The 22,294-nt window shown below is 47.5% G+C and overlaps 1 protein-coding gene across 4 annotated transcripts in view; it reads right to left on the bottom strand.

Moving 5' to 3' along the window:
- The window catches only part of LOC105416390 (collagen alpha-1(XIX) chain), a 69,578-nt gene that overhangs the window by 25,568 nt on the left and 21,716 nt on the right, over positions 1 to 22,294 (bottom strand). For 3 of the 4 annotated variants that reach the window (XM_029835411.1, XM_029835409.1, XM_029835410.1), the window contains 8 exons: positions 22,047 to 22,082; positions 20,773 to 20,802; positions 20,649 to 20,675; positions 20,175 to 20,228; positions 7,809 to 7,853; positions 3,764 to 3,808; positions 3,644 to 3,688; positions 2,345 to 2,377 (listed from right to left, as the gene is read on the bottom strand). In XM_029835411.1, coding sequence (XP_029691271.1) covers positions 2,345 to 2,377; positions 3,644 to 3,688; positions 3,764 to 3,808; positions 7,809 to 7,853; positions 20,175 to 20,228; positions 20,649 to 20,675; positions 20,773 to 20,802; positions 22,047 to 22,082 — 315 coding nt within the window. The remainder of the gene's footprint in view (positions 1 to 2,344; positions 2,378 to 3,643; positions 3,689 to 3,763; positions 3,809 to 7,808; positions 7,854 to 20,174; positions 20,229 to 20,648; positions 20,676 to 20,772; positions 20,803 to 22,046; positions 22,083 to 22,294) is intronic. The other variant, XM_029835412.1, reaches the window with a different exon arrangement.

Here is a 22,294-nt window from a genome sequence, read left to right as displayed (position 1 = left end):
AAGCCTCTATCGCTTTATAACTTTGCCTCATATCCTTTGCTCGTCTTAACATATTCATTCGAAATGCAGACTGAGAGCAAGTAAGAAGAGTTCCGAGCTGAAAAGCGGCGACTTTTAAGAGTAATGATGGGATGTGATGGCCTGTAGGAAGGAGACCTCTGCTAATAAACAGGGGTTTATGAAGAGGGTAATGATCTGAACGCATGGATCTGCTGTGCAAGGGAAATCGGTGCTTAACTGCCAAAATTATTTGCCACGGAAAGGCAAAGAGCACAGGCGGAGGCGGGCGCTAAACATCTAAAGAGCCTCATTTATCAAATGACTGATGTTTTCCCTTCTGCGGTGTGCTACAGTAAACATCTCCGATATCCTGGACAGCCGATACCTCAGCACGCAAGAATGAGCACAACGGAGTGTTTGGGATTTTACTGACCATTTATCATCCGCTCCCCGTTTGAGAGGAGAAGAGACAACTCGCCAAAATCAACGGTAAAACAAGCCCTGCCGGTTTTGGGAATAGCTGTTAGCTAATAGAAAATGAAAGGAAAACAAAACAACAAATTCTCTAATATTTAGTTGGACCGCCATTGGCTTTAAGTATGGCAGACATTCGCCATGGAATCCTTTTGATGAGCTTCCCTGGCATTTATTCCCATCCAGAGTTGCACTAATGCTCCGCCAAGATCTTGCGTTGATGCTGGGCGGGTCGGGCCGCTCCCCCAGCCCATCCTAATGAGTCTTAATAGGACATTGGCTTGATTCGGGTTGATCCTCGCTCTATAATCTGCCTCGTTATGCTCATGGCAACCTGAATCCTTTTCACTCAGATCAGCCCCACTGACTGCTAATTCTCTTTGGGCCACCCAGCTGTCTGGACCCAATCCTTTGAGTTCCCATCCCATCAAACTCTCATTTTCAGTCAGACACACGGCTGGGAGCGCCGCCGCCGATACCCTACGGCGAGGTCTCGCCACAGGTCTAAGTGAGCTCCATGTTCTAATCTTGAAGTTGATGTTTGCTGTATCCTCCTGTATTTTAACGCGTTGGATGGTTCTTAACCAGCATTCGGGCCGACGTGTTTGTTTGAGAAACGAGAACCTACCGACGGCATCAGTTCAGGCTTAACTAATCTGCCGGCCGAGCCTATTCATCACTGCAGTGAGCATCCAATGGAAGTGAAATGACGCTTGTTTTATTGGACAGTGTGTTTAGACAGTACAGTGTGTTGTGTTGATCCCAGATAATAATTAAATACTGTATATGTATGGCAATTATAGGCTTTGGAAGCCATCATTATTCCCTGTGTGTAATTGTGTTTACAAAAGCACGTGTCACTACACGGTTGAATTACAGTGCTCACGCTCGGCCGCGCCGGCTGTAATCTAAACTGTTACACAATTGTTGACCTCTGATAATTTCTCTAATTTACAGTTGCGAGATGAAAATGACGAAGGGGGTTATGGGCCGCGAGGCCCGCGGTGACTCAGTCGCAGATGTTTCACAGTAAAACCCGGCAAAAGCTCGGCTTTAATCCGACGCTAGACGGGCGAGATGGCGGTTCGCCACTTTTAATGGCCGCACGAGAAAGGTTTGCTTGTTCCTCCTGCTGCTCCTGTTGCCTTGCAGGCGGAAACGCTGCCAACTCGCACAATAAGTTAGTGGATCCCAGATTTTGAAGGATTTGATGATGGCAGACAGTCGCGTATCGCGGAGCTGTCGCTTCAGCTACATGGCTAAATGAACGGAGGGTCGCCCAAATATATCTCAGGCAACGGACACGTCTGCGGAGGCCACGCGGATCCACCAATTACTGTTACAAGGCTATCAGCCTCACGCCATTAGTGGAGCCGAACATAAAGGAAATAAAGCCTTTGTTTTTTCCCTCCCTGAGAAATTCATTTCAACAGTTCCAAACTGCTTTGAAACCGGTGTCCGCGTGTCTCTTATCAAAAACCCACCCTGTTGGTGCAGAGAAAGGGCTATTTTTTTATACAAAAGAAAAAAAAAACCCTGGGCGTTTGAAGATAGAGCAAACCTGCAGGCGAGGAGTGAAAATCAGCCTCGCGATGATATTCCACCATGTTGGCGGTAAATGAATGCGACAGAGGTAAACAATGCAAGGCCGCCACTTTTTCCTGCTCACAGCTTTCAAAGACAAACGCGAGCATCGCGCTAGCGTGCACGGTTCTGACATTTTCACTGGCAAGTTAGATGCAGCAAAGCAAGCACATTTTTCTGTTGTTGTTTTCAAGGAGGGAACATGATTCGGAGTAAGCAAAAACCCGACTAGTTGGAAGTGACGGGTGGTCTATGAGATGGGCTCTCACTCTGACATTGTACTTACAGGACCTGGAGGGCCGGGAGGGCCGACATCCCCCTGGAAACACCAGAGGAACACAGTATCAAATCACAGCAGATATGAGAACATGGTCAAAAAGGCTGAGAAAAGAAGGGGAAAAAAGGTGTAGTATTAAATCGGACAAGTTTCCCACAGTAACCTCACATCTCAAACAGAGCCATAGGATTTTAAAACAGGAAAGGAGGAGGAGTGGGACAGCATAAAGAACAGAAAGAAGAATATTCAGGAATTACGTTTCACATGCATCATGTACGCAGCGTAACTGTGGTTACAGCACAACTGCTGCTTATGGAAGGCTCGTAATCGTGGCACATTACATTCCGAAGCCTCTGTTCTCCCATTGAAAATTTAAAAGCTGTAACTGTGGCGCCTTGGAATAAAACAGGAACATAAAGCACTGCAGCTGCGACTCTACTGTGCGAACCACCGAAAGGCATTTGGGGAATGTCGGCTTGACAATACACAGCCAACCGTCTAAATTATTAACACGATCAACAAATAACGATCTCATCTCCATCCAAGATCAAAATGATGGTGAATCACAGATTCCAACACCATAAAACCCCAGAATATAGATGCTCAAGGCTTCAATTAAGTTCTCAAAACTCATCTCCAGCGTAAAAAATGTGGCCAAGATGTTTGTAGCTGCGCTAGCGGCAGTACGATATAAAGTTCAAAAAACTTTGGGACCAAATTAGGGACCAACAACAACCTTAATTATGCTTTTTTTTTTTAAGAAAAAAATTGAGCTGACACAAATGGGGATAATTATGTAAAATATAAAATGGGGCTGTCAGATGTAACGCAATAACATGTGACATATCTTTGTAATTAAGGCGTTTAATGTTTTAAATGCAATCAACACATGCAATTAGGGGTGAGAGGAAGCCATCGTGCCCAAGGTTGTGGCTGATGGGCGCTGAAGCGTGCAGAGAAAGAGAGGCGAGCACGACGTTGCTCAGACTGTGGGAAGGAGGGTTTCTTTCATGAAAGCTTTGATGTATATATCTGTTTTTGATGTTTATCTTTCCTTCCCTCAACACAGAATACCGAAAATGGACACGTATCGGGTGCAATTTTGAACTGAATCATGTCCATTGATTCAAGATGTCGTGGAATCGCTAAACACAAGTTCTGCATGAGGTTTAGGAGGGAAAAGGAACTCGGAGGAATTTTGATGGATACCAGCATCGTTTAAACTTCCTCCCTCTTCTTCCTGTGAGCAGACAATGAAGCACAAATGCAACCAGAGTGTGTCGAGCACCTCACGCCGGTGTCACTTACTTTCTGTCCTTTCACTCCGCTGGTACCTGCAGCACCCGGCTGACCCTGTGGTAGAACACCTCTGTTAATGACTCTAATGCAACAGTGTGGTAAATGTCACAGCGGTGGGAAAATACATACGGGATCTCCCCTCTCCCCCTTTTCCACGGCGGCTCCGATCCCACCCTGTGAGAGAAGAGAGCAGATTGGAGACAGTGACCGGCAGCCAAGGCACGGCAGTAATAGGCAACGCTCGGGGCAAATAAGCGGAAACGTGCAGCTGTTCTTAATCATGCAGCAAATAACGGCGCGATTATGTTGTGATATGCAGCGTAATGAAAAGCTGCAGCCTCTGTTACACTGCAGCATTTTCCACCATTTTCCTACCAGACCCATTCCCCAGGCTGCCAAAAGATGGCACTTGATGACTGCTGCAGAGCTCCAAGGAGGGCATTTAATAAGACCGCTGTTATTTACGTCTGGCTGGAAAGCCAACGTGCACGTATTGGTGGAGGCAGTTCTTAGAAGAAATGGGGAGAATTTTCCTAAATGCTCGGCAGACTCTCACACTTACTGCACTTCTCACTTTTCTCATTACAGGCTATTATTCTAGCTGCTCAGCAGGAGTGGCGAGAATAATTAAGCTAACGCACGAGGCGTGATTTCACATCTCCTGGCACATTTTATAAAGCTGAAACTGATTTTTTTTGGTCGCTGTTGTTGGTTTTTTCCTTCCTTTCTCCCCTGAAAGGATCACACGGCACGCAGAAAACAACAAAGGGACGCCAAAAGCCCAACGCTGTCTGTGGCCCGGATGAATATTTCAGGTGATGCTTCAGAGATTCTCGAGCATCTGTTTGTCAATCCGAGGACGCGTGTTTGCGCGCCTCCTTAGCAGCACCTGGACTTTTCCAAACACTCGTCGATGTTCCGTCTCAGCGTGTCTCCCAATTAATTCTACCCGCTAACGGCCACGATTCATTCTTTTGGAAGCTGGCTTTGCTGTTGTCATAGAGAATTAAGAGCTGCTATTAAGTGGAAGGTACAACCAAGCACGGCACAGACAAATGAACTGGAGTCATTAGAGGAATGTAGCACAGATGAATATCGTTTCTGTCTGTTACTGGATGTCAAAGGAACGATTATATGAAACTGCTGCTGTGGCTGAGCTGAATGACGTGCAAATCGCGCTCTGGCACCGCGGCAGCAACAAATTCCACCCTCATTATCGTTAAATCTCCACTTAAGATGGTTCAGGGTGATTTGTCAGAGGGGTATTTAACAAGTTCTAAACCCCTTCAGATGATATTTACTGCAGGGTGACATTTATTTAACCAGATTATCGGCGCTTACGCCACGACGTGCACGATAACCTGCCTGCCTGTGGAAACCTGAGGGGCAGTGTTGACTTTGAGATGCTGCTGGTCATCAAACTGCAATTAAACCCACCTGCGTCTCACCCCGCCCCCCCGTCGGCGTCTGCGGCGTTCAGTCGGAGCCCGTTTGAGTCAGTCAGCGGGAGATCCAGCCGTGGAGATGTGATTCATGAGAGCATTCGCTTCTTGGCACATCATTCAGCGCACACATCCCTTTCAGCCCCCCCCCAGCTCCGAAACACTCACACTCTGCCGAGCAGCCGGGGATCCGCTCGCACAGATGTTTGCACGAGCTGCGGTTTGTCTGGGCAGCATCTGAGGGTATAGAAGATCTCTGATGTCACTCTGTTGTTACTGTTTGTGGAAAGTGTTTCCCAGATCTGACCGAGCGTTGGTTTCCTCACATTCCGGGCCTTTCCTGTTCCCTGAATACTAATAAGAAGTAATATGAAGCAGTCGTGTTGACAGAAGATTAACCTTGCCTCCAGACTTAGCATGAGTTCCTAATGAAGAAGACAAGTGGAACGTGGCAAAGACAAGGTTCAGATGAACGTCTGCACCGTGCCTGTGCACGCTGATAGCGTGGCAGGTTCGTGCTGACGCACGGGCGCACAAAAGGAGCACCATTTATTGGAACCGAGATGGGAGAGTAGACATGATCCAGATACTTCAGGAGGAGAAAACCGGAGGAAATTGAAACACCGACACCTTTTGTGCAGCATGTTATTCAATTCTGTCTTCATTAGACATCCTGTTATTCCCTTTCTTGGGAATGGAGGTTCAGTGGGTTTTGTCTTCACATAGTTTACTTTCTATTCTCAAGGTTGACCATCTTAGAGGAAGAATATCTATTGTCTAAGTCACACAGGTAGCAGCAGTATGCCCGCACAACAGATGAATAGAGGCATTCAACAACCTTATTCAACAGCGAGCCGGATGACAATGGAATTGGAAAAAAGGACGTCAAAGGGAAAGGCAGCGGAGACAGTCAGGCATCTGTTGGCGGGCCGTAGCGGAGTTTTATACGCTGCGCAGCTCATGTGAGACTGAGAAGCTACAGCACCCCAGGGGTTCATGAAAATGATTGCACCCTCCCTCCTTTTTTTTAACTTTCCCCCCTGCAACATCGCTGTACATAATGACCATCTGTCTATTTGGAGTGTGGGAACCAAGTCACGCTGCGCTGTGGCACGCTGCAGGGGGCTGAAAGGTGGAAACAGCTATTTAACTTGCACAGCGGAGAGGCAGTGATTGACGGAGAGGTGCCATTTCCGACGCAAGCGCAAAGTGGCCGGTCAAGGACAGGGTGTCACTAAGACGTGTGTCTGGGACGACCAGGGCCAAGTTGGTGCACCTGCATAAAGACAACCCGACGGAGGTGATTAAAGGCCTGGCCAATCTGTGAACGCTGCTCAGGCGCCATTTAGAGCGGGGGAAGGATCATCGAATGAAGATATCGAGCAAGTCTCCTTTAAGTGACATGTGCCAAGACTGGGCGTGAGAAGGAATAACGTCGTGACACTTTCAAAGTTTCCTGAGGGGACGGCGCAATCACAAGCCACCAAAGAGTCCGTTTGGAAAAAAAGGGGGGATAAAAGAGCTAATAAAAGATGATTAAACCGGTTTTCCTTTCGAATTATTCATGCAGCCCGATCTTGTTGTTTTGAAAACCGTCACGCTTGACCATCGGCGTCCTCTGGAACGTCTTTGAGCGCGTCTTCGTTGCGCCGCCCTTCGTTCTCCTCCCTCGGAGGACTAATTTGACTTTGAGACATAACTGCCGTCCCCTTAACTGCAAGCATGTCCTGCTGCCAGTGGCGGAGAGAAGAGAAAGCGATGCCCCGGTATGTGTTCCGAATGGATGATGTCGCCCCTGAGATCTACCTCAGCAAAACAGGTGACTCACAAATGCCAATACCCGGGGACAGAGGCGAAGCTGGGCCGTGCTAAGGGCGCTGCCATTTAGAAATGTCACGCCTTCCGCACCCTTGGTCTTGTTTTGCGTCCTGCCACTTCATGAGTCGGGGCTTCTTTGAGTCACGTGGGCGACGTCCAACAGTGAGTAACTCGATTATACTAAAGATAATTGGACCTATTAACCATGATGGAGAGAGAAAAAGAACAGAAACTTCTGGGGTTCTGAATGAAATGAAAGAGGACAAAGCCTAATGGAGAGTTTAATCAAGGCAGTAAGGCATGAAAATAACGAGAGGCCAGAAGCATCGGCCTCGTGCGACTCCCAAACACCCTCCAGAGCAGGTAGCAGTTTGACAAGCTGTCTCGTAACACGTGGCGTTTGTGACCTCCGGTGTAGGGGTCACTGAACTGGGTGTGTGATTGGTCCGCGAGCCACAGCGACCATAATTCAAAGAGTCAATGGAGCCTGAAGACAGACTTGCTCCACTGATTAATACCGGCATTCTTAAGGGCTACCTTAATGGACCCGTGGTGGATGGGTGCTAATAATGGAGCCTGTTTACAGCCAAACGGGGAGATGGAGGGGAGACGGATTTAAAGATCAATACAGCGCTGATGTCTCTTTTAAAGATGCGACATACATCTCGTCTAACGATTTGCATATTAAAGCAAATGTGACACCGTGATAGTTTTACATGGGCCCATTTACGGGTGTCCTAATTCTGAAGGGAAACCTGAAAATTGAAATTGATCTTTTTCCAATGGTGATAAAATTAGACTGCGGCGTGCTGTTAGACAACAGCTTCCTCAGTGAACTTTTATCAGGGGGCCTGTATAGCTGGAAGAGGGGATGCTTTGCCGGGCCGTGGCGCGTTGTGTGTGGGCGGTCTTACCGGTGGGCCTCTGGGTCCGGGCTCCCCGGTCTTCCCTCTGCGTCCCTGGGAGAGGCAAAAGGAAAGAAGAGGGAGGATGAAACAACAGGTGGATCTGGGCATTCGTTCTGTCAGTCATTAAGACTAGCATCTCCCTCTAATTTGCTTTTAATTAACAACAAGAAAACAGCTTAATTGCTGCACCTCGTGTGGCCCGCTCGTCTTTGTCGCCCCCCCTCTGGTTTACTGCCTCCTTTCCAGCTGTGTGAATCCTCCGGCGCATTAATCAACCCGCGGACGGCTGCGAACCACCGAGGCTGCCAGCAGCGTCCAGCAATGCAAATTCAGGCCGGGATGAAGCGGCTACTTAGCTTTATTTAGTATTTGCGCCGCAAAAAAATGAGCCCGAGCGCTTGAAAAGTCCGCAAATCATGAAAAGCCGACATCTTAATGAGATGTACTGCCATCTAAAGCAAACCAAAGTCGGAGTAATTTACATCATAAGTGTTTGTGTCCTTGCCAGGAAAGAGGATGTAGCTCTCTGGACATCCTCATGGCCGGCCTATAAACTGGCAACACATCACTGTTTGTGTTCCATAAAAAGGCGCCTGAAATTAGAAAGACAGATGCAAAATTTCCAGCGTCAGGAGACGGTTATTTATCCCCCCCTCTGTGCTTGGAGCTCACTTCACTTTACGGCCGCGCAAACAACACCGAAGAATAGAAATGATCCAGAAACCTAAACGACTCCTAAATGTGATTACCTCCCTGTACTGGGAGCTCCGTGGTGACGCGGCGCCTGTACTGAAACACAACAACGCCCTGTCTTATTTATCAGAGATTCTTCGGCTGGCAAAAGCAAAGAAAAAAGTGTCGCGCGTCGCAGAGCGACACCTCGATTCGTCCCTGTGACACTCGGCGCGTCGCAGCCTTTGATTAACTGGGTCGAGTTTGACATGAGAGTTTGCCCGCAACAAAGGCGAAGGAGTTCCTCCCCGAGAAATGCTGCCTTTAATCATCTGCTCGTGCCCGTGCGCTCCGCCGTCTGTTTGGCTCCCGCAAATTACGGGAAGCCGACGCGGAGGTGCAGCGGGGTCAACATTAACCCTAATGATGCGGCTGAGCCAGCGTGGATGTTTGATGCAGCAAGCCGGCCGCGGCCAGCATCTTTTCAACATCTGTAAGTCCAGATAATTTGGCCTATTTGCCAGGTTTTTTTTTTTTTTTGCGTCTGATGGGGCCCTCGTTTGAGGCGAGATGAAATGAATGCTACCTTCAGGAGGAGAGAGGTTGAAAGAGCCTCTGCGGCTCGAAACCTTTCCCTTCTGTCGAAGGATGTTACATTATACAGGAGAAACATGTTGAAATGTTGCTGTGTGAGAGGCTCATTTCTATATATTACTTTATTTCTCTGCATTTTTCTTTTCAAAAAATCTTTCTCCCAACGAAAGAACCATTTCATTTTGATGTTCGCAGATACAACAGACCGCTTGTTCTGTCCTTAACCTTTGTTGCTGCCCTTCTTCTCTCCCGTGAACTCGACAACACGAGCAGGTCACGCAGACACACAATTTAGCTAATGAATATTTCATGCGCCATCATCCCAAGGAGCTCATAGATATTTCCACGAGAACGTCTCCTCGACTGGCTCGTTTTCTATCCCTTCCACCTTAGCAGCACAGGGCCAGTGCACAAGGATGAACCTTAATTCACGTACCAACCTGAATGCATGAGGAGAACGTGCCTCACGTCTCCACACTTAAAAGCCCTTTCCCTCCAGGGGCTTTGAACCCAGAGCCTTCTCGCCACACTAACCACTGCGCTGCCCACAATGCTTTATTATTTATTCATAATGGATTAGCATTGTTCCATAGAAATGCACCTCCTCTCATATTACCTTGTTACATCAGTAACTGTAATACACCCTGCATGCCGTCAAAGGTGTAGTTTAAATTATGAACAAATTCTGCGGTGAAGTTGTGGAGCCTTAGTTATTATTTAATTGTACTGTAATGACCACTATTGTACTGCAACACTAACACTGATGTAGCATAGTGTTGCTTCACTAGAATTCTATATGAATTATTCATATATGGAAATTACTCTAGGGTCAGAGACTTTATTTTCCTCTAACTTTACCATATTAGTCCATTAAGCTGTGTTATGTGTGGTCTATACTGTTGTTAAAGTGTACAAAACATAGAAGTTCTCTCCTTCACCGGCTCAGGTTATGCTTTCTCTTTACATGATACGTCTGGTTCACTCGTCAACGCGGACGCGGCGTCCATGGAAACGCTGTCAGTGGAGGCGACGCGTTCTTCATGAAGAATGGGAGAGAAAATGTGAGGCGCTGGCATTTCCTTACTTCCTGTCAACATTTTAAATGCCGTTAAAAGCTTTGATTCCTGTTCAGCTTCTGTGTGTAGATTCGAACCGCGTGTAACGCACGTGTGTAACGCACGTCAACATAAACAATTGTAACCTGACTGGCAGCCGACACGAGCAGCCAAGTGTGCCGTTTTCAGCCGAGCAAACTTCCCATTCCCATTTTTCCCCCATGTCCCATTTATCTCTCCTTTTGTGTATCTCTTACTTCCGACTCATCCGTCTCTGCAGCCTCTTGTTTTCCTTCTAATCTCTTCTCCTGTCTCCTGTCACTCGACCTGCTTTTCCTCTCACCCGACTCCCAGCTCCTGTTAGATCACCCCGGCTATATGTTGCTATGCAACGCTCAGTGTCCTATAAATTTGACAACATCCTGGTGCGTGATTATCATTTGAGCACCGCGGTGGGCGTGGAGTCCTCCTCCAGGTCATTGTAGCAAATTAGATTGAGGCTGAAGAATGGAGGAAGACAAGCTTGAGAGGAAAGACAGAAAGAACAGGACAAGAGAGGCAGTAAAGGAAAACGATTCACGGCAAAATGAGAGATGGAACCGGCAAGACCAAACGCATTCAGTACCTAAAAAATCGCAGAGGACTGTGATGAGCATACAAAATAATTCCACATTCAATTCTGGTCTGGAGTGAATACAAATTTGAGCTCTGGTGAGGAGACCAGCAGCGTTCTCTGAACCCCAGACTTAATCCTCGAGGATCCGAGCCTCAGCTGGCGCCGCATCTCTGGGCTGCAAAGCGTTAAAGTCGGGCGCAGGCGTGGGACCGCTCTCAGTCCCGCAGCGTAAGCCTGAATCTAAAAGCAAAGTCAACAGCAACGCGCGGCGGAGGCATCATTTACGACGCTTCTGTGATGTTGATCCCAAATGTCAACACGTTTCCCGAGACGCTGTGCGTACGACTCGATAACGGCGGCGGTTAGAGCAAAAAAACCACGAGAGTTCTAGCAATAAAGCAGATATACTATCAAAGAGCCTCATAAGCCACCTGACAAATGCCCTTGTCAAGAGGGGTCAGCCGATAAGCTGGAGGATCCTTCTGAAATGAACACCCCAGGAAGTTTAAGCTAGTACACAGCCAGCCAACATGATGGTGGGTTTCATCTTTTTATATGCATTGACAGCTTGGTGGTACTCGCAGCTTCAACCTGTTTGAATTTTGACTCGGCTAAAACAACTAAGCTACTCTGACTCTTAGAAATAGAGTTGTAGGTCAAGGTTCAGACGACAGTATAATGAGAATAAAAGAAAAAACAAACATTTCTCTGTAGGTTCCATCTTAAATAGCTCACATTCGTGACTGTTTATTTGCACCAAAAACATACACTACACCATTCAGCTCTTTCCCCTCTGCTTGTCTGACACGTGATGTCATAGGTCGACGTCCGGGAAGCCTCTGAAATGGCATTAAGGAGATCGCGGGAGAGATGACCTTTTCCAACTGGAAAACTCACCTGCCACTCCCACACTTTCTGCCTGACAGGAGGCCCTTCTCCCTCTGGGGACGGGTACTCCAGCCACCTGAGCCGTCCTCCGGCGGCTGTACAACCTTTAACTGGACCACAGTGCGTCCAGCGGCGGCTGTATTTGCATGGCAGGCGGGTACGGCAAGTGCTATAACAAAGTGTGACGTGGGGAGCGGCGGTTAATAAAGCGAAGAGAGAATTTTCAACAAATTATTCAGGGGTTCGGAACTTAAGAGTTTGCCGCAGTGCATCATGTCAGAACATTTTCCAAAGAGAAACCCCTTGTCTCTTCGTTGTATGTCAAGGATGCACCGTGGAGAATTACATGCATCTGATCCGCAACTCAGACCTTAAATCAGGCCGATTGCCACGTGTTTGTGATTTGCATGACCTTCAGCCCTTAATTTATTTCGCAATTAATTCGCAAATGTCAGCTTTTATCTCATGCAAATGCTTTTTCAGCATCAGCCACGATGGGAAAAAACGGGAAAAGATAACATAAATGTTGCGTTAATGACCTCAGCTGTATCATTGAGGTGTTTTCGAACAGAAAAACAACATGGAGATGCAACCTCTAGCACTGATGCAAGGCCATTTATCTGACTGCTGGCTATGAAATATCGGGCACATTTCTGCTGGGAGGCTGGGTAAATATTCATCAAGCTCAAATCAACAATTCGGCTTGAGATGCTGTACTTGAAACCGCGCTCACAAACCAGTTTTCACTGTGTCAAGTCAGCTGTCTGCCTGCCCGAGGTAAATATCGATTTATCTGCTCGCTTGAAATGTCACAAAACAGGCTGCAAAGACGGCGGCTTCTCCAGCGCCTGATTAAGAATCCAATTAGAGACAGAAAGTGCAAATTCCCTGCTTCTAACTGGCCTTGTTGGATGGCATCTTAGGACACCGCACGAGCTCAGAAAATGCTTAGGCGCTGGGGCTGCAGGGATCTCTTGCACTTGGTAAAAGCCTCAATAAAATAGGATTTGTTCCAGTTGTTTACTGAGGGTTAAGAAGAGCGGACGGGGCAAGAGGAGAACGGCAAAGCCGACAGCTGCCTGGCAGGGGCTCAAATGCAGCTTAGCATTTTTCGCCACTCTGAGTGGCACACAATGGTCCCTTTAACTGCCAGCCATCTAAATATTCAGGGACCTATATAGAGACGGCTGACACTGGCCGACTTGAGACACAGCTCAGCTGGCCGAGGCAGCACCTATAGTGTCTTGGCAGAGGCGTTCCATGAAGGCTTTACTCACGAGGACCCAACCCCCGCAATCCTACCGGGCTGGAAGGCGATTGTTCACCAGCGCCACTAGATGGCAAACTAGCTTCACCGCAACATTTGTGCATTGCAGGCTCTCTCTGAGCGGATCGACGTCCCCGGCGCATGAATGTATGAGTGTTTGGTACCATGCCTAATTAGGCAGCCCGGCAATAAGGCGCTGAATACGGTAAAGGATATTTCTCCGAGGCGGGTTCACAATGATGAGAGTCAAACTCAATCGTGGAGAGCAAAAGGCTGCGCTGAGAGGGAGTGAGCGACAGTCATTTCCATGCGGCGTTCTGATTCTTTTCAACGGCCACATAATGCAAAATGGACACAGGTGGCACTACAAGGGTACACTTGTGCCGCGCGCCAATGCAGAAAACGACCACGCTTGGAGCCATTTCAGCAAACACCGGCGTTCTGCTGCTGCAATGTATGCAAGCACTGGTTGCAAAAGCAGGCATGCAAAATCCATTGGGGACATGTCTGCGGAAAAGGCTGTCCCCTAAGGAGCCGTCGGACGCATCTTCACAGAGCTGTTTCTCTTTAGCAACTTTTAAGAGCTCATTGACTTTAACAACTGCTCAAGAGGGGAAAGAGGACCGATGATGATGTGGCTTGAATTTGCATTTTTATGTGGAGAACAGTAAATCTGTATTAAATGATGTGTTCAATTCCCACATATCAGCCGGATGTCTGCACAATGTCTCCGTGCAACCTCCCAGCCTACCACATCAGTTTTCTGCTAGGCTGGCATAGGCTGCTCGAATGTTCTCATCTTCTAATGGATGCTGTTATTAGTCTTGGCTCTTGGAAATTTCAGTCTCATCTGGACTTCTCTGGAGGCATTACTCATTTGGAGTGGCTCCCCCTATGTTTACAGACACAGAGTGTTTCATTAATGCATTATCCAACAAGTGAATGGGAAAGGCTGGAAATCGACTTTCAATAAACCCTGGTTCATTTTACAAACCAAATATTTGAGTTCAGAGAGAATACGCTGCGCAAAGATCCACAGGGCACTGACTCGGGGAACTGTAGCCCTCGGCAAGGCTTCATATCACTCACCATGCATAACAGATTACACCGAGGTCCCGCACACCGCCATCTGTATAATATGAAGCGCGCTCCCTCGCATGCCATTAAAAGTGGACGCAGACGAATGTATCTAAATTGGTCACAGGCTGAGGGGCGAAGTGAGAAAAAAATCCCAATATGGACGGTAGGCTGCAACGCTGTGCTGCTCAGTGATTCAGCCTCCCACTACTGCGCCTCTGTGTTCTGCTGCATCCATGGCTACCCCCCCCCCCCCAATCCTCTCCAAACACAGACACACACATTCATTCCTCCACCCTCCCTTTCTCCACAGAAATGGGAGACATGAGGGCTACTCAGGAAGCCTGCTTCCATCCCAGATATCTTGCTTTTGGTAAACCTGCATCAAGGTGCCGGATTATGACCCACAGCAACACCATCTCTTTTTTGTGTGTGTGTGTGTGTGTGTGGTGCAGAGCGGCTGTGCCCGCGTAGGCCCGGAGCACACCTTAGCACTTCCATCCACTCTCACAATTGTGGAGATTGCTCAAAAGTTCAAAGCATCTCCACCTAAACCTTGATCGAGGTGGCCATTTTCTAAACACTTTTAAAACCCCGAGCGGCTGTAGCCAGAAGCGATGCAATCTCTGAAAGTGTGAGAAATACTCGGGCTGCAGGATTCAGAGTTCCTTCAGCCCAACATTGTTAAAAACGTGTCACAATAGCCGACACCAGTGTTGCAAAGATGTCTGACATGTTGCGTCCGGATAGAGTTGAAATGATTCTGCAAGGTCGGGACTTATCGTACCACATCCAGGATGCCAAGACAGGACCAGTGACTTCTTTCCCCCCCTGCCACTGCCCAGATATGACGAAATACATTCTAAATGTTAAGAAGGAAAAGGCTTACATGTGGAGCAGAAGGAACATTTGTAGCTCCTGTGCGCCGCTCCTCCGCTGTCTCGCTCTGTTTCCCGAAAAACTAGCGAGGTTGTAGAGCTGTGAATAAGCTCTATCTTCCCTGTGCGCTGACCAGCTATATCTGGCCTATCGTATCCTCAGAGGACGTGTTGACCTACATTACCCCTTGTTGAACATTGGGTTTTTACACAGATACACACTTGCATAAACCCAGCGTAAAAGCCGGTGAGCGCCAGGTAATCAAAGTTGCCCTCTTGAAGCCCTGCCCCTGTATTTGTTTCTGTACTTAATAGAGGATTAATGTGTGTTTGTTCTGGAACACTTCTAGATGTAGCCATATTGGGTTAAAGAAGAGCTAGACAGATAAATCAAAGCTCTTTGAATTTGTCCTTGCGTGTGCAAAAAGGTTCCCCCATAACCCTCCTTCCTCCCAGCAGGACCCAAACGTGAGACCTTTTCATAGCCAATCAGGCCGAATCTTTGTTTCATCCTCTCTCCCAATACACTTGACATTGTCAAGATTAATTGCCTTGTGCACTGGGCAAACGTGTTACCTCCTGGTGTAACACAGATGTCAAAAGCGCCGCTCTCTGGATTACCTCAATGTGAGTTTCCGTGGCGAGCGAGCCGGAGGAAAATCCTATCGCCGCCTCCCTCAACAAAGGGTTAACGAATCCTTGTAAAATGGCAGAGGGTGTAAATCTCGCCATAAAACCTCAGCTGCGAGCCCTGCTGACCTGTAAATTCTTCGCTCCGTGTCACTCTGCCATTGAGCCCCCCCGTGTTGGGCCAGACCTGTAACCACATATCAACTACATACCTGTATTTAAACATCCTATAACGACAAAGACAATCAATAAGATTCTAAATGCAACATACGTGTGGCGACCCGTTAGCTAAATAACGTGGAAACAGGCTGTAGCATTTTTCCAGGTAAATATAATATGGAACATTAAGTCACTGATATTTCATCACTCATGTTCGGTGTTAAGCAAAGCAAACACTTGCACAGCGTAAATGAAGCTCGATAACACATTCAAAGTCAATACAGAAAAGCAAATTTCATAACAAAACAACCTTATAGCAGAAAAAATTCGATTTGTTGTTATTATGCTCAATTATTTTATGCATCATTGTATCAGCCAGAATCGACGCGTGCCTCCCGCGGAGAACTTCTGGCAGCAAGGCTGGCAGTCTCGCCGGGGACTCGTTACTCAATAATCTCACCCTGCAGGTGCTCTGGTGGAGGTCAGCAGTCTGGCGTTCACGTCCGCCTCCACCTATGGTGCAGGACGCCGCTGCCAAATGCTGCAGCGTCCCCCCCCCCCCACCATCGGACCGATCATAACTCTGTTGCCTGTCTGCTCTCCGAGGACACGCGCGGATTGAGATGAAGCGGAGCCAAGTCCATCAGATATTGTATGAATATTACGTATACGGTGGGTCAATTATCTCCAAACGAGACTCGCTCGGCTCTGCAGAGGGAGGCACAGTGGCGGCGCGCCTTTGGCTTCCTGGAGCAGGGGACTTTTTCAAAGTAAATTAGGGTAAATGGCAGAAGCACTTGGACGCGTCATGGAAATACTTGGATTTATTGTTGAACTAGAGGAATGTTTACGTCCGATCCGACACCCCTGTTTTGACCTCAGAGCAACAGCATTATGGCAGTTACCCCGCCGGACAAACCGGCAAAAGAAGGACGAGGGACAATTAAAGAAGATAGCCCGCGACGTGTCTGGTACCTATAGACAGCTGTCACCGTCATTCCGAACAGGGCCTGAATGGAAATTGTAAACACCACATCAGTTCCAAAAGACAGCAATTACCTCCCCCGTTCCTCAGAAACGTGGACCACTCCGTTTCCCCAAACAGAAACCAGACAAATGATCCTTTCAACTGTTTTGACAGATCATCCACACACAACTTTAAAGTGCCTCGGCAGCTGCTGTGGTCGTTAGCCGCGTGGCTTCAACTTTTTTGACATGAGAGAGGAACTGAAAATGTGCAGGGGCGCGCATCGATCCGAGATGGCGCGAGATGTCACGATCTCAAGCGATAACAGCTGAGGAATGTAGCATGACAGGTGTTGGAATTTTGAGGAAACAAGATGGATATTATTTTACAAAAAGCTGCTGTGCCATACAGACTGGACTTTGGGGAAAGCTCAACAACGGTTGCGGTTCCTTCCGAATTGAAGTTTGTTTCTCTCAAACTGTGAACTTTCAGAGCTTTCCTGTGACCACATCATTCCAGGTCGAATCTCCCAAACAATGAAATGCATCAGCGCCTCTTTTCACCTCTGCACAGCTGATATTTGTAAAGTTAATAACACAATCAACATGGTGAATCTCATTTATCTCCACTATTATCTGGGGAGAAGATGGTTGCTCAGTGTTCCCACAGTGGAACCCACATTCATTTCCTTCACCGAGGTCATCTTACATGACCTGGACATTGAAGGAACCCCCGTTTACCCCCGTTCTGACGTTTCCCCTTCTTATCTCGGAGACAACTTGTGGCGAAACGTCATCTTACCGCATGCAAACACAGTGGAGACAAATCTTCCAAATCTGTTTTCCCCCTCAACAACATCAAATTCCGACAGCTATGCCGACCGGTCCGCTCCCGTTGCAACTGAAATGAATGAATACGCAACCAATGGGGGTGGCAAACAAATAAACACATTTAGAAGGGGATGTAGGTTGCATAATTCATTTGATGAGAACACATGCATAGCACTGGCACTCTTTTCCTCCCTTAGTGTCATCATCTCTGCAACTGCCTCAGCGAAGAAACATGTCATGAGCTCACACGCTGTCCATTTCAGACCCCCGGATGATAATAAAGATTTGCAACACTGTATTATGCAATATATCAATAATGTGATAAAAAGGAATCCCAATGGTTCTGTTTAAATAAAAAATGGAATCACCATTGAGCAGAGACCTGTTTTATCTCAACACAGGTATATTTATCCAGCTAATAGGGCTTAAAACACTGGATTAAATCTCCAGGACCCACCTTGTATTTCTTAAAGTAATTATTTATTAATCCACGACAACATCCTGCCATAGAAGAGATGAACCCGTGTTTGTGATGGATCCACTCATGACTGTGCCAGCTAATGAAGCAAAGCATGCTGGGAAATCCTGGCACAACATGAATACAACCAGCTTTCTATGGTGCTCCTGTTTAGCTTTGTAATAATCCTGCATGTGTATCGACTGAGCGTAGGTTTTTCAACCTATTTTTGGCTTAGCAAATTATGGCTTTTGGTTCTTATTTTCAAGGCGTTCTACCACCATTTCCCGCACGACTACGAATGTACATGAGGGATATATACTGTATATATATATGTAGATATATACACAGGCAATGTGTCAGTCAGTCAATTCTCTTCACTGCATGCTGTTGAGCACACCTCAAGCTTGAATTCCAAATAACTGCATTGAAAACTCAAAAGCTCTGGCGTTATTTCCCCCGGCATGAATGTCTCGCCTTCTTAGACGAGTCCTACGAGTCCAGAGTGACAACATAGACTGCATGATAAAAAAATTGGATTCCGTTACATTTCGCAGGGTGGGAACGTCTTTTTTATCTGCTGGACTGTGCCGCTGACTCCCAAAGACCTGCTCTGTGGCAGCCAATGAAATCCATAATAGATAAAACCATGCAATTCACATTTACTATTAATGGAAATGTGTAATGCGGGGGCGATATGTTCCCATTAATTTCTACGCGTGTTCGGGCTGGCCCTGAACCGGTCATCTATCAAGGTAATAAGATTGAACCAAGATCCAGTGAACGCTGGGCTGGGGTCACGGATGTGGGTGTGTAAGACTGCCCTTTAGACGAGGATCATCACTCCTGTTCCTGAAATGTCCTCCACATCCCCTTGAAGGAAATCTAAATAGCTCTGAGTACATGAATTTTCCTTAACGATAAATTGAAGCGGACAGTTTGAGAGATGGTCCGGCTTGACTCTGAGGACTAGTGAAAGATTTCCACCTCCAGCAAAGACTTGAGGAATATACGGCGGTCAGTCCGTGTCAAGATGTTCTGCGTCATCTGAGCCCGGGCCGTGGCCCGCAGCGAAGCCACCAAGTTACACGTGCGGACACGAGTCTCTTGCTGTGTCAGCTGACCACTAGCCTGCCCCTCATACTGATACTTGTAACCCCCCCACCCCACCCCACTTCCCAAAAATAGGCTGATGAACTAGAGAAACACAGGTTAGTCCCCAAATTTCCGTGCCTGTAACCACGAAACCAGCAGAAATAACCTGTAGCGCCACAGCACTGAGGACAGACCAACTAGTTCCTCCAAGCAGAGAAATGAGAACCATAAATGATGCCGTGGACGAGGTTCTTCCCCTTCTTACGTCGGGATAGGAAAAGCACAACATCCCCCAACTAATGAGGTGGAGAAACACATGAAAAAAGTAGTTCATCTGGAATAGCGGTTGCTCCGGTGCATTATGGGAAACGATCGACTGGGGAAATACACGATGCCATAGGAGGCAAATTGATGTTCTCACAAACAGGTTTTTCTGTGACAGGAGGGAAAAATTCTTGAAATTCCTGTGTCCAGATGTCTGGAGAGCTTTGCGTCATCCTGGCTCTTGTTTTATACGAACGGATTTGCGTGACCTACTTCTGGCTGCTCTGCGGCGCCACCTGCTATATATTTGATATTGTGCTGCGTTGCATCCAGACGTTCAGTTGGGGCTCTATTTTTGATCGTGATCTCACGTTCGAAGGCGTTCTCGCCGCGCCAGTCAAACGTGACGCCAGACGTTCTCCTTCGCCGCGACGTTGAGGAACAACACCGATCGGTCTGCCAGGCGTCGTCAACCGCCACTCCCTGCTAATGCGATAACGCGTACGTGACTCGAATTCCCGTTCCACATTTGTTGACACAAAGAGCGTTAGCAGGCAAGAGGCGCAGATGTTACGTAACATTTGCAGTCCCGACCGTGGTTAAAAAAAAACCTCCAAGGTGACACGTCAATGAAACCTGCAGGAACAAAGATTGTTCCTCTCCCAAATATTTCCCCTCTACTGTCCACCACCAGCCAATATTGAGAGTGTGTTTGACCTCCTTCACCATGAAGCCAGTTAAATAATTATCAGGCAAGAGGCCCTCACCTCTCCTTGGCTCTTAGGAAGCCAAGAGATCATCTTTACCCCCCTCCAATCACAAAAGCCACTCAGCTGTTTGGCCTCCCCTCCAGACAGGCACCTCGCAGTCGTTACAACCACGAGGCAGGCCGCACCACAGGCCAGCTGGTTCTGTTTACTCACCCTTTTGCCCTCTTTGCCCGGCTCCCCCGGCTGACCTGGCACCCCAGACAATCCCTGCAGAAAGAACATGCATCATTGTCATCTGGGTGCAACATTCCTGTGCAATTGGGGTGGGGGCAGAGATACTGACAGATGTTTGTGCCACATGTTCTCATGTTTCCTGCAGTGGCAGCAAACGTACAGTACCATTAGCTCAGCTAGCAGAGAGGGGGGACAGTCAACTGTCATTTTGGCCCTCGCCCATAAAGAGAGACGAGCCTCAGCTAATCAGTGCATTTGCTTTCCTGCAAATCGAAACTGATTCAATCAAGGTGAAACAAAATACACTATCCCGACTTTGCTACGAAGTTCTTCTGTAAGACTTTGGTGGAGCTTGACAGCCGAGCTAAATAACAAACATGTCGCCGTCACTTTGTCCACCAAACGCGACGAACAAAGTTGACACACTATAAATAGATGTGACGAATTTCTTACCTTATCTCCCTTGTCACCTTTGAGGCCCTGTGTGGAAAGCAAATTGTTATTTTATAGGAGCAAACGCACAATTTAATCAACACAGAGTGTACACTTGTCTGTGAAAACAAGGCTCTTGAAGTACCTGATCGCCTTTAAAAGATTCTTTCTGGGCCTGTGAGGCAGACAAATAAAACACCTGTTAGAAGATAAGTGACAGTAGTGGTGTCCTGGTTTCAATGATTCATGAGGTGGTTTAACAATCTACGCCGGCCAGTTATAGTTAGCCAACAGCAACGCTCCTGGGGTGATTATTCCTGGCCAGCCTGACCTGTGTAGGAGTCAGGCCATGACTGTAACAACTCTGCAGACACCCCACCGGCTACTGTCAGGAAAGGGCAGACGGACTCGTCTGTCCGTCAGGCCGCTGAACGGCCACATTAAACATCTCAGCTTTCAAATACGAGCTGAATACCAGTAATTGGTGTCCACTTTCAATTGGCATCCAAAAGTCAAACGCTGTCGGCTTTTCCTGGAAACAGCTGCAGAATTGGACTTTAACGACATATATCTCTCCTGTCGGTCACAGGCTTCGCAACAAACAAGGAGCAAACAAAAAACCATATTTTACAGGGAGGCTGACAACACTGGGATATTTGCAGCATGAGCAATAAAGAGTGACTGCTCTGACCTCATGTCTCAGACCCAGCTAATAAATCAATTATTTGTCTGCAGCCTGACACATTTACTTGGCTTGTGAGGGGGGTTTTGACCTTGGGTATGAACCAGAAATAAATATTAATGCATCAAGAGCAAATCTTCTCCTAATTTCACATCTCTTTCCCATCATGTTGTCTGCACAACGCTCACGTATGGGCAAGTTTGCTGGTTTTGGAGAAGAAGTAACGCAAACCTTTTCCTATTTATTTGGTAAATAACATTACAGAGAGGTTAATGGGGGACAACAGGGGCATGGTGGGCCCGGTTCAAAGCGGTGACACCGATACGTCTGTGCTCGGACATCCACTCGTGTCGATGGGTGACAAAGCCTGCAAGCATCGGCGATTGCCCCCGTCCGCTGCTTCCTTGGCATAGCTGCTCCCACTGCAATTTCAATGAGCTCTGAAATAGACGCATTTTTTGGCCGCATCGCAAAGGCGACACTACGACAGATCGAGCTACATGACGTTATTTCTTGCAAAAGTAATCCCTGTGAGGATAGCCACCGACCCAGGATACCGCCAGCAATTACCAGCTGACCCGCGCCTCCCCTGTCCTCTCACCTCACTGCTGATCCCTAGCCTTGCATCTCCCTTTGCAGACTGTACGTGCTCCGGTTTTAATGCATCCGGCTCTTTTAGAACTTCTTACATATTCAGAAAGCATATGGAGGATGAGAATGAAATGGCGTGAACTTACAGGCAGACCAGGAGTTCCAGGTTGACCCGCATCGCCCTGAGAAGATGAAAAATAATTAGCGAGACTCCCCGAAACCTCACCGGGTAACAGGGTGGTTAAACGAAAACAACACACTTGGATCACACTTTGGAATGCCGTGGGATCCTGTTTATGATGAAAACCGGAGGTCAGGTAATATAATCCCGACCGTGCCTAGCAACAATACTTTACCTTGGGCGCCGTGAGCTACAGAGAGCTTTAACCATGTA

This window comes from Takifugu rubripes, chromosome 4 (assembly GCF_901000725.2).
Source record: "Takifugu rubripes chromosome 4, fTakRub1.2, whole genome shotgun sequence".
In the NCBI taxonomy this organism is placed as follows: Eukaryota; Metazoa; Chordata; class Actinopteri; order Tetraodontiformes; family Tetraodontidae; genus Takifugu; species Takifugu rubripes.
This window is presented reverse-complemented; position numbering and strand designations above follow the sequence as displayed.